Source organism: Rhinolophus hipposideros (assembly GCF_964194185.1).
Source record: "Rhinolophus hipposideros genome assembly, chromosome: 8".
NCBI lineage: Eukaryota > Metazoa > Chordata > Mammalia > Chiroptera > Rhinolophidae > Rhinolophus > Rhinolophus hipposideros.
Genome location: NC_138054.1, coordinates 46,971,921 through 46,984,963, shown reverse-complemented (window position 1 = coordinate 46,984,963; position 13,043 = coordinate 46,971,921). Strand labels below are relative to the sequence as shown.

Sequence of the window (13,043 nt, the reverse complement as noted above, 5' to 3'; positions counted from 1 at the left end):
CCGTCCACTTCTCTGCCAACCAACCTCACTTGCTAACTGCAATCAGCCTCTCTGCAGTCTGCAATCCACACTTCGCCCCCTGCTAGCTTAGCCTCGGCAGTTATATCAGTGGCTGATGGCTAACCAGTAACAGCCAATGGCCAACTGGTCACAGCCGATGACCACCTACTACCCGAGCCAGCACATTTCCCGTGAGGCCGACAGCCTGGACACTGCTCTCTGGGACTCCATCCCCACATGCACTAACATGGACTCCCGTATATCAAATCTGATCTTCAAGGTGCCATCTGTATTAGACCCTTTTGCAATTTAGTGTTAATGGAGTATATCATTATGATGCACATTTCCCCCAATAGGCTTATCTCCTCAGAATGATGGGGTACCAACGTGTAAAAAGGTTTTTTGCTTACTAGATCATCTGGATTTCCTTTGAGTCACATAAAAAGGAAGGAAGAGCATTCAGACCAAAGAGAACATACCCACCAATTCAGAACAATTTTGGTTAAAATTGCAACTAACAAACATTTGTTGCATGACTACCATGTGCCAGGTACTGCTAGACACTGGACTTAACTTTTTGGATTTTCTGTTACTCACCTTTATTAAGTACTTCCCTTATCTTAGGCACTGGAAATCATAAACATCATTTAAAAAATTATGGGAGGAACGGGCTTCCTTCTTACTTAACTGGTCTTACATCTTTCTGTAAGACCATCTTATGACAATGAATCTGAATTGGATTAGAGTCTCTATATTTAAAATTTAGAGGAAGAGCTGATATGCAAAACCTCTGAATCTTTCCTGACAGAAATACAGTGGACATCATAATGAATAGATATTGTCAGTCCAGAGTTGCTATCAATATGCAGCATTACGCCCAGGACAATTAAATTTGCCTGGTTTTTATTACTGAGACCAAATGTTTAGCCTGGGTTCTTGCAGAAAATAAGTAATTCCATTAGATGTGATTCACCTTTGACTAACCCTCCAAGTTGATGAAGACTCTTGCTGAATATTTATATTGATTACAAAAATAATCCATTTAACAAACATTTATTGGGTCTCCTTATGTTCACTGGGCAGCATGAAGAGATTAAACACACATAATACAGTCTTTGCATTTAAGAGTTGTGCAGCCTAATTTTCCTAAAAATGTCTTTCAATTAAAAAAGTCAAGGTTTTTGTTTTATTTTTCAATAAGAGGGCAACATGAATTGTGATGAGTAACAAAAAGATATTCCACAGACATGAAGGGCATGGACTCTGGAGTCAGACAGAGAGGATTCTGAAATGTGGTCTGTCTGGTACTACTTGTGTGACGTGGCACAAGTTACACCCTCTGCCACATGGTGTATAATCAATACAATAATACCTACCACCTCATAAGGTTGTGTTGGGTTAAGATAAGGAAGTTACTGACATATTTCCTGAAATATCTTAAGTAGTACTTAACAAATTACATCTATTAGTTTTTATTTATGATATGTGTTTTGAAATAAATTAAGCTTTCCAATGTGCCATTGTGCACATTCTTCACCTAAAACTCGGGTAAGATCATGGCACACCCCTCCCCCTGGTCTCTGTTCCCTGTCCTTACGACACCTGTGCATTTAGCTAGGTCCTTACTGTGCAGTTTGGGACTCCTTCTCCTTCCCTAATACTTCCATGTACATTAATAAATATCCCCAAACTGGACATCCATGGAATGTAGATTGCAAACATCAGGAAAAGTCGTTAATTTTTTGTTGTTGTTTTAATTGTTCCATAAACATTGAGTGGATGTTTGTTTAAAAACTTGTTAGGTAAACATTAATAGTGTGTCCATGTATACCAGGCATCGCTCAGGATACTGTAAGTTGCTTAGCTTGGAGCCAAACAGACCCGGCTCCAAAATCTTGGTCTTACCACTTGTTTTAGTGATTTGGAAGAGGAACTTAATCACCTTCAGTCTATTTCTTAATCCATACAATGAGGGGTTAGTAATACCTTCTGGGTAATACCTAAGGGTTCATTTGTCTAAAGTGCTTAGCACACATAGTACCTGGCATAGATGAGGTATTCAGTGAACAAGCACGGACTTCCCCTTGCTCTCCAGAGAGAGAAACTGAGGCTGTCCCTCCACACCTCGTCCCTGTGAGAACATGAAGCTTATATTGAAAGTAACGTGGTGCCTCTTCGATTCTCTATCAATGTTGCTGCAAATGACAGTCAGCAAGAGTTGGGATTTGATCTGAGATCTTTGGATTCCTAAGAAGGCCATGCATTCTGCTCCCTTCCGCATGTCTCCTGCTTCTGATTCTTTTCTTCTCTACTCTCTCCCATCTTTTCTCCTTCTGATCACAGAATAATCTGGCTTGAACTATTTCTTTTTATTATTATTATTGTGATAAAATACACCTAACATAAAATTTCCCATTGGGGCCATTTAAAGTATACAATTCAGTGGTATTTAGTACATTGCTAATGTTGCGCACCAGGACCACTATCTAGTTCCAGCATTTTTTTATCACCCTTGTACCTATTAAGCATTCACTCCCTATTCCCCGTCTACCCAGCCCCTCACAACTCTAATTTTCTTGCTGTATCAGTGAAATATCCTACTTTGGACATTTCACATAAGTGAAATCATACAATATGAAGCTTTTGGTATTTGTTTCTTTCACTCAGGATAATGTTTTCAAGGTTCATTTAAGTCATAGCATGTATCAGTACCTCATTCCTTTTTATGACTGAATAATATTCCATTGTATGGGTATATGACATTTTGTTTATCCATCCATCAGTCAGTGGAGAGCTATTTCATTTTAAGGAAATTTCATTCAGAAAATAATTTTAAACTGAATGATTGGGCATATTATAGTTTTGAATATATATTATAATATATATTATATGTGTGTGTGTGTATATGTGTATATATATACATATACATATATATATGTATATATACATATATATATATATATATATATATATATATATAATTAAATAGAGCCTAAAGGCTTTCGAAGAAATTGAATGTCTATTTGTAGAAGCCTGACTATAAAAAGAAGTACTGTATGTTCAGGAGCTCATGAAATAGTACTGGCTCTCACCTACAGATTTATGATTTATCTACATACAGATGACAAATGAAACCATACAAGTGAATGAAATCGCCCCCAGGAGAGTTTGTAGAGGAACCTAGAACAAAGTCCTGAAGAACTCTAAGATTTGGGGAAACAGTGGAGGAAGAGGAGCTTCTAGTTTCCTCCCTGAGATGATGATAATAAAACCTAACTTAGGTTCATAACTCGAGACAACAACACCTTCTACTTTTTCACAAGGATTGTAAGAGAATTAAATGAAACAACATATGCAATGCAACTGGTATTTGGCCAATAGGTAGGATCTCACTAATAATAGCTAGTAGTATTATAATAATGAAACTTCTTCATACTGTGTGTGTGTGTGTGTGTGTGTGTGTGTGAGAGAGAGAGAGAGAGAGAGAGAGAGAGAGAGAGAGAGAGAGAGAGAGAGAGAGACATTGCTGTTGTCAGTTTCTATATTTGTTGCTTTATTTCATTATCTTGTAACATCATATCCAGGACTGCCTATTTTGCAATAAGCTTTCCTACCCTCTTAAAAATCATTCTATTTTTAATTTTGTTGTGGTTGTCGTTCCCAGACATGACTAGCTTCTCCCATAATACCAAAGGAAGCTAAAAGAATATAAATTAGGTGAAGAGAAGCTAAAGGCACAGTCGAAACTTCCTGTGTTACTGATCTAAGACGCCAGCTCTGGACACATACATGAAGATGTTCTCAATTCCACAGCTTGGGAGCAAACTGTTTTAATCACAGATCTTCAGGACAATAAAACTCTTTCCCTTTAAGGCTCCCTATTTTGATATTGGCAAGGGAAAAGTCACTTCATTTCTCAAAAACACTTAATTTATTTCCCCCTCCCATTTTGGGTAAAACATAGTTGACAAAAATTCATAACACAGTTCAGAAACAGTTATACTATAAAAATTGACTCTAAAATTTTCATGGAACTCTGGAGTCAGAAGTGGAAAATAATTAGATATACTGTTTTTTTAAGCTTATCAGATTATCAGATATAATATATTCAACTTGTTATTCCTATAAGATTTTTGACTATCATTGATTTTTGAAGAATTTCTTTGAATTTTTTAAATAAACTCTCAAAAGACATGATCACACCTTTCCATTCACTTTAAATTTTTAAAATTTTTCAATTATAGTTGACAACAATATTACATAGAATTGTACACTTGAAACCTATGTAATTTTGTTGACCATTGTCACCCCAATAAATTTTAATGAAAAAATATTATATCAGAATGGACAGAGGACATGAAGAGACATTTCTCCAAAGAGGATATACAAATGGCAAATAGACATATGAAAAAATGCTCAACATCGCTAATCATCAGAGAAATGCAAATGAAAACCACAATGAGATATCACCTCACCCCAGTCAGAATGGCTTTCATCAATAAGACAAATAGTAACAAGTGTTGGAGAGGCTGTGGAGAAAAAGGAACCCTCATACACTGTTGGTGGGAATGCAGACTGGTGCAGCCACTATGGAAGGCAGTGTGGAGGTTTCTCAAGAAATTACGAATAGTATTACCATATGACCCAGCAATCGCTCTCCTGGGTATCTACCCAAAAAATCTGAAAGCATTTCTCCATAGAGACATGTGTACTCCAATGTTCATTGCAGCTTTGTTTACGGTGGCCAAGACATGGAAACAACCAAAATGTCCTTCAATAGATGAATGGATAAAGAAGTCGTGGTATATATACACAATGGAATACTATTCCGCGTTAAGGAAAGACGATATAGGAGCATTTGTGACAACATGGATAGATCTTGAGAGTATAATGCTAAGTGAAATAAGTCAGACAGACAAAGCAGAGAACCCTATGATTTCACTGATATGTGGTATATAAACCAAAAAGAACAAGACAAACAAATGAGAAAGAAAAACTCATAGACACAGACAACAATTTAGTGGTTACCAGAGGGTAAGGGGGTGGGGGGTGGGTGATGAGGGTAAAGGGGATCAAATATATGGTGATGGAAGGAGAACTGACTCTGGGTGGTGAACACACAATGGAATTTATAGACGATGTAATACAGAATTGTACACCTGAAATCTATGTAAATTTACTAACAATTGTCACCCCAATAAATTTAATATAAAAAATATATATATTATATCAGTTTCAGGTATACAACATAGTGGTTAGACATTTATATAGGTTATGAAATGATCACCCTGATAAGTCTGGTACCCATCTGACACCATATATAGTTATTACAATATTATTGACTATATTCCCTATGCTGTACTTTACATCCTCATAACTGTTTTTATAACTAGTAATTTGTACATCTTAATCCCTTCCCCTTTTTCACCCTTCATTCACTTTTAACAGTTGGTATAATTGTTTCTTCCTGCATCTTCTTAAAGAGCTACTAAGATATGAATAAATTTTACATTTCATAACTTTGTTTGCTTCAGTCTTTCAGAGTTGTCTTCACATTTTCCTAAACTTCTCAAATATTTCCACTTTTTTTTTTCCAAATATTTCCACTTTTTAAGGAGGAAAAAGTTTTCAATGACTTTTTCTTATTCAATAATTGCATTAGTTTTTATTTTCTAGAATGTCATATCTTTGGTACATTTCTGTATACATTTCATGTATGGCTGCATTCTATGTATAGGAAATATGACTTTCAATGAAACTAAAGCTATGGATTAGCATAACATTTTGTGAACATTTGCATATTCTTTCTTTTATTATTGGCTGATTTGTTATAGACTAAGAGATCAAAATACAAAAAGAATATAACTTGGACTCAGCTATACAATTAAAAATGATACTTGGAATGGATTCTGTCTCCTGAATCCTGATCCAGTGCCCTTTTCACTGGCAAATGGACAACTCATGAAGTTCATGACCTAGCTCATATTGACTGTTGTCCAAATTCGGTGGTCAAAAACAGGACAGTCTATGGAAAACTACTATTGCCTGATCTGTTACTAATTTAATACAAGAATTACTGAAATTTGCATGTATTCTCTGATCTATTTGGTAGGGTATGTTATTTCTTAGTCATGGGCAAGTTGCAGAAAATAAAGTGATATGAAAACATAAGATAATAATAGCATTTGTTTTATGGTCCTATAAAAACCGGTAGTGATTGGTGAATATAGCATTCCTGGTGAACCCAAAGCTAAATTAGAAGCATGGAGAAGCCAATGAAGAGACTTGAAGCTCAAGGAAAATTATAGGGAGAAAATGATGATTTTAACTGACTTTTTAGTCCCTATAAGGAGATAAGGCAGTTAGAGGTGAGAAGGAAGAAAGTTTTTAACAATCAAAGTTAAAAATGAATGAAGGTAAGGTGTTCCTAAATATTACAGTGGGTAGTGTTTTAAATGTCAGTAAGTTTGTTTTCCTATAAACTCAGGTGGAGAGAAATGGAGAGTAGTTTTATATGGGAGGAGTTTTTGTTTTTCAAACAAACATTGACATTTTAAAGACTTAACTGTCTTAAATGGAATGACTATGAAAATGCAAAATTAGACTGAACAGAAGCGTTTTGGAGAGTATATCTGAGTAGTACCTTAGAGCCAAATAACGAATGACTCAGATAACCTGAGCAGTTTGAGCTGAGTCACATGTTTTGGAAGATGATGTCATCAAATCATTGATTCTGTCAGAGTTTTTCCCTTTGTTCCACCTGGTAGTGCCAAACAAATCGTGAAACTCAGTGACATTTCCACTCCAATTTGTCAAGAAGACTTTCCAAACCACCAGTAAAAAGTCTTAAGGTTTTAAATATATAGGCATTTAGCGTGTTTGAATAATACGAACATAAAAAAACACAAGTCACAGATATAACTATGGAACATACAGGAAATAGGAGTCTCAAACAAAGTCTATACAGGAGAACAGAAGAATCAAGACTGGGTTTGTTTTTGTCCAGGAAGGAAGAAAAGCGACTTCTCACCCCCAGTGCTGCCTGAATGATGCTTTCTGGAAAATATTTTAAATCAACATATATTATCTGGTACTTGTACTAGGTATATGTCCCGAATATAGGATCCTTGGCCTCTGTTCTAGAAAAGTTGACAGCCGATCAGAGAAACTGACATAAGAACTACTAAGTGGAATAGTTGATATATTACAACACATATAAGAGCAACGTTTTGGGGAATCACAGAATAGTTGGTTTCTTATGCCCTAGGACAGACATCTTCACCGAAGAGATGGCTAAGTACATTTGGCTGAGTAGGCCTTGAAAAATGAATTAAAATTCTAAGTATCATCAAAATAGGAAAAGCATTTTAACCAGAGATAAGGATCACATAAGAAAGAAGAGAGAGACACGGGAATACAGATGTTGAAGTATGTTCAGGAAATGGTTAATTATCCATTTGAGCCACAGAACTGAGGAAGTAGGAAAAGATGAGATGGGAATATGGGATAAAAAGATGACTCAGGTCACTGTAGCTCTCTTGGTATGGTTTATATAATCTGTGTCTCAGAATTATCCAATTCTCAATAATATAGAAATTATTCTTCTAATTCCGTAATTTGGGTGTTTTTTTTTTTTTTGGCAGAGTGCCAATTTGGGTAATGAATAACAATATTCTAAACTTTCGATTTTTTTTATACCTGGCCCCCATCTCTTTTCCATTCTTTTCCATTCTTATGTTGCTTATGGTACTAAGAACTTAAATAGTGCTGACTCTTTGATAAACATTTGTTAAAAACTATACGAGTGAATCATATGCGCATCCACACACAACTGAGGAAATTTTCATTGTTGTTTGAACATTCAAATTGAAGTGATGTGTTGCAACTTTAAAAATATGTTCACTTAAATGTTGCCAAGAACATTCAAACAGAAAATAGATTTCTTTGACCCTTGTCGTTTTCCCACAGGATTGAAAAAACGTACAAGGAAGGCCTTTGGAATACGGAAGAAAGAAAAGGACACTGATTCTACGTATGTATTTTCAAAGTTTGACTCCATAAGAGCTGCTGTTGTCATTGTCACTTTTAGAACACACAGAGTTTTCTTGGACATCGTGTATTCTGTTGTTCTTCTATCTGGGAAAACTGTAGTTGTTTGGTATAAACAGTTCACAGATTTATCCTAAAAAGAGGAAGACTTTTCATCGCATGTTCAATTTTTCATCGTGTGTTATTATTACTTTATAACCCGAGAACCACATTTCCCAGAAGTCCTGGGAGGCAGGAAGTGTGACTGTTACATTTGTGGGAACTAAAACTATTCATTTCCACCTCTGGGACTGCCTGAGTAACTGAAATGAAGAAGCAAACACCTGTTTAAGTAGATTAGAGCTAGCCAGCCAAAAAGAGAAATCAGTCTCGATAACATCCCAAAGCTGTTTGTTACTTGAGATGCCAAGATTCTGAACAAGCAGAACTGCAAATCAACCAATAGAAGTTACAGGAACGATAGGCTCTTTGGCTGTGAATAACAAACCAATGCCAGAAACCACCCTGTGGATACTTTTACATGTTTAAATGATCATACACAAGATAATCAATTGCCCACAGACACTAATAAACTCTTCTTGGAAATGTGTCGCCATGCAGCAGCTTAACCGTTTTGTTTCCTTCTACCTGCCCCCAAAGAAAGGAGAGTCTGTAAGATGGATCCTTTCAGGGACTTTGCTAAACTTTTGTGTTTGCACCTTATACCTCCCTGTTTGGTCCCAGAAAGATGACTGGACAGTCAATGACGAGTAAGATTCCTCACGGAAAGAACAATTCAAGCCAGACGCAGTCATGTGGGGACCAACAGGAGAACCCACAGGGTTCATAGGTGGGCACAGCCCCCCACTTTCCTCAGGCTAAGGAAAGCCTCAGCCTCTGTGGCTGCATTCCTTCCCAAAATCTGCAAGGGAAGTGATTCAATGAGGTGCTCTCCATCTATTAATATGCATATAGGTTTTGTCCCTTGGGGAAATTGAAACTTAGGGTCCAGCTGTCTGCAGGCAAGGGTGATTGATTTAAATTGGTTTCCTATTATGACGTATAGAATTCACAGATCTTGAGATTATCAAGCTTTATCTTCTTTACTTCCCCACCGAACTAATAAAAGCAGATGCGAGGCCCAATGCGGGGCTTCCAGTCCTTGAGATTGGGGGTCCCTTGGTCTGCTTGAACTCTATTCATGACTACTGTCATTTCTTAACCCTGCGCCGCCCTCCTCACTCCCCACAACTCTTGTTGCACCGGACGCATCAGAAATGTCCAGCAATGTAAGTTTTATCCCATTTACTTGACCATTTTAAATTCCCTTTGAGAGTATTTAGCTCTGACCCAAAATCTCAGGGGGCTTTTTGAGCCAGGCAGGTAACTTACATATGGGAAGTCAGGTGACCAGGAACTCAGAATTCCACGCCAAGCCCAGTATAAGGAGAGCACCACTATTCTGCTGCCCCTAGCTGTGACCCTGGAGAAGTGCAGACCTGATGTGATCTATGAGGTATATATCAGAATAACGAGCCCATTAAACCCACCGTTTGGCTAGAATCCCTGAAAGAAAGTTAGAAAACGGGAGAATCCATAGTTGTATGGGCACAGGTGCAAATGAAGAAAGCTACATTTATTTCTCACCTTTAGCTTTACATTCTGTACATTTTTGTCACGCATGTTTTATCACAAGGGGCTGAGCATTGCCCTGTTCTTGTCGTCCAAGATTTTATAATTCTTAGGATAAAATATCTACTATGCAAGTTAAAATACTTTTTGTATGACAAAATGAGATAGCACATTTGAAATGACTATGCTTTCTAGTACTTAGCAAATGCTCAGTGAATGGCAGCAGCCACTACTCTTACTATTCCTTATACAAACTGATGTGTGGGAAGTTCCTTCTGGGCAATTAAAAATCGTATTTCATGGGAATTTGAGGGAAAGCTCGCATTTGGACAGATGATCAGTGAAGCTTTAAAGAGGGAGGAAGTTTGAGTTTGTCTTTCAAGAAGATGAGGACAGGCATTTCATGCAGAAGGAAAAATAACAGCCAAAGAAGAGAGGTGGAAAAGTCAAGCAGGTATTCAGGACAGGTATTCAAGATAAATAGAGCAGTTTGTCTACCTGTTAGCGACAGGTAAAGGTGATAATAGGAGGCAAGACTGGAAAGGAGGTCAGAGCCAGACAGGAAGTGCCAGGTTGCAGTGTCTGGGCTTTCTTCCCTAGGCAGCGGGCAACCCGGATACCTTGGAGGCTTATAAGCCTGCGAGTATAAAGGATTGGGGATGGGGAGAGGGAATAAAAGGTAACCTTTAACTAGATACAAATATTAAGTCACCAGGTCTTGCATTTTCTTTGGGATTGTTTATTTATTTATTTATTTATTTAGGTTAAATAATTATTTCATGGAAATTACTCCAGTCTTGCAAATTTTTCTAAATGATTGAATTAGGAATGTTTTTCTGAGGACTACATAATTACCATTGTTTCATAAGAAACTGTCATTTTCTACACATTTACCACCCGGAACCAGTGATGGATGGTTCTTTCACTTGAGTCAGAAGACTTGGGTTTTAGCTTCAGCATTGCCAGCATTCCCACAGCCTTTTTCCCACTTTCCTTTTCTGGGCCTCAGTGTACACTAGATGGAAACTGATTCCCCTAAAGAGCCAGACACTAGACCAGTCAGTCTGTCAGCAACATCTATTGTCACCTACAATATGCCACGAGTCATGCAGGACACTATTAGACACATCACAGGAGAACATCATTAGCAGAAACCAAATCTGTTTTTCTTTGAAGACAGAGTGTCTGTAATTGACCATACATAGTCTCTGGTGTGTGAAGAAAATTAAAGAGGTCCCTCAAAAGGGAAAAGAAGTCAAACAACCTCCTCAGAACAGGCTGAGCTAGTTTAGTTCGCATGTGGCGAAAGCACTGCTCATCCATCACCATTTCTAAAGATATGAAAATAAGCAAGTTTTCCTCACAGCTTTGGGTAGATGCTCAATATCTGTCTGAAGTACTCGATAAGACATTTGCTTGTCGAATCCCAAGCATCTCTTCTTAACTTCTTATCATTGGAGTGCCCCAGAATACTTACATGACAGCAAATTAGTCATAAATTCGTTCCACTGGCAATGATGGTCAAAGGACTGGCAGTTGAGTGTAAGCCGTTGCTGTTCATGAACCTCTGCTCTCTAATTGGGTCAATATCATTCTTGCAAAAGTTTGCGAAAATGCTCTGGCAATTTAGCTTTTGGTAGTAATTATGTTAGTCTGCTATCATTGAAGCCCTTGTTGATGCATACTGTTTTCAGGGCTGTTGCCATTCCCTCCGGGTTGCCAAGCCATTTGCTAGAATAGCCACCAGCCCCAACTGCAGCTGACTGAACCTTCTTAGATAGCAAGTGGGGCAAGGAGGGAGCTTCCCAATTTAACTGTCCATATGGAGGAAAGGAGAGAGCCTGTGCCAAGTGTCGGGCCCTCTGCAGGGTATATTGTATATCCTTTTTTTTTTTATCATCACAGTAATTCAATAAGGTTAGAAGCCACATCTCAATTTTAGAGATGAGAAATCAGTTCCAAAAGGGTTAGGGAACTTACTGCGGGTTACCCAGAAAATCAGGCTTGAAGCCAGTGTTCTAGTCCAGGACCAAGTGCCTAAGCTTTTATCACCCAGAAGAATAAGTAGGCAAAATTAGAATCAAGACCAACAGGAGGGTAACAGAAATGGCAGTACTTGCTAGAGGTAACTGGCACTTTTTAAAATAGAGGCAAAGTGTCCATGGTAGATGATTAGTTTTAAAATAGAAATCAGTAAATACAATGGGTCTACTGTTAAAACATTTTTTAAAAAATCATTTAAAAATAAAATAGAAAAGTGCATAAGAAGAGGTTAGGAGATGAATTGAGAACACATGCCCAAGTGTCTGGGCCTGCTAAAATCTCTCTACTTGCCATCCTAGGTCAGATTATATAATCATTGTATTCTAGATAACATTAAATGAGTATATACTATGTTCTAGGCACTACTCCAAGCTCTTCACTTCTGTTAACTCATTGAATCCTCTAATTGTCCTACAAGGTATATGGTATTATCATGGCCATTTTGTAGGTGAGGAAACTAGCAGGCACAAAGGGATGAAGTGACTTGTCCAAGATTATGCAGCTAGGAAACCCAGGTAGTCTGGCCCTATAGCCAGTGCTCTTAACTGCCATGCTTGCTCCCACCGCACTAGCAACCACCAGCCCGTTTCCGTTAATGGATTAAGACAAAGGTTTGGAATAGGACAACAACACTGCTATGTATGATTACAGGTTTTTTAATTAAAATTTTTGAAATGCCATCCCTATAGCTGTCATATGCCATTACATATAGCTGTAATATGTAATATGAGATCAAGTGGCCTCTCTTTAAATATTCCCCTCTACATATGTCCTTGTATCAGGACCAGTGGTGGGAAATACCACAGTCAGGCCTATCTCCAGAGCCTGGTCTGCTCCACGTCATTACTTGCTGTCCCCAAAGACCTTCCCACAAGTATCAGTGCCTGGATATACCCTACACAAAAGTTGATAAAATTACCTCTCTCTCAATTCCATTAGCAGAGTCTGAAATCCTAGTAAGAAACGCTCATTTTTTGCAATGTATAGATGTGAAAAGGAAAGTTGGTTTTGATGAGTGTGGGTTGGTACCTTTCCTCTATGCCAACCTGGGCTTATTGTGACCATGATAATCCACTGGATTTATTTGCCTTTCTCATTGTCCCTATGATAAGCATGTCTTCGTTACTTTTTATCCCCATATCCTAGCCTAGTGCCTGTATGGGCCTAGTGCCTGTATAATTCAATGAATTATAACGTCTATCAGCTAAGACTCTTCCTATACTTCTATTTTAGATGAAATTCCTTTAAACCAACGAATTCCCGTAGCCAGGGAATGTCCAAAGACCCTAAGACTCCTGTGGTCTTTCAGGATCATGGTCTTCTCTGCTTCTAGCCGTGGT

General features: G+C 37.8%; 1 protein-coding gene across 16 annotated transcripts in view; it reads left to right on the top strand.

Moving 5' to 3' along the window:
- The window catches only part of SGIP1 (SH3GL interacting endocytic adaptor 1), a 192,255-nt gene that overhangs the window by 71,219 nt on the left and 107,993 nt on the right, over positions 1-13,043 (top strand). For all 16 annotated transcript variants that reach the window (XM_081057283.1, XM_081057282.1, XM_081057296.1 and 13 more), the window contains exon 2: positions 7,969-8,032. In XM_081057283.1, coding sequence (XP_080913409.1) covers positions 7,969-8,032 — 64 coding nt within the window. The remainder of the gene's footprint in view (positions 1-7,968; positions 8,033-13,043) is intronic.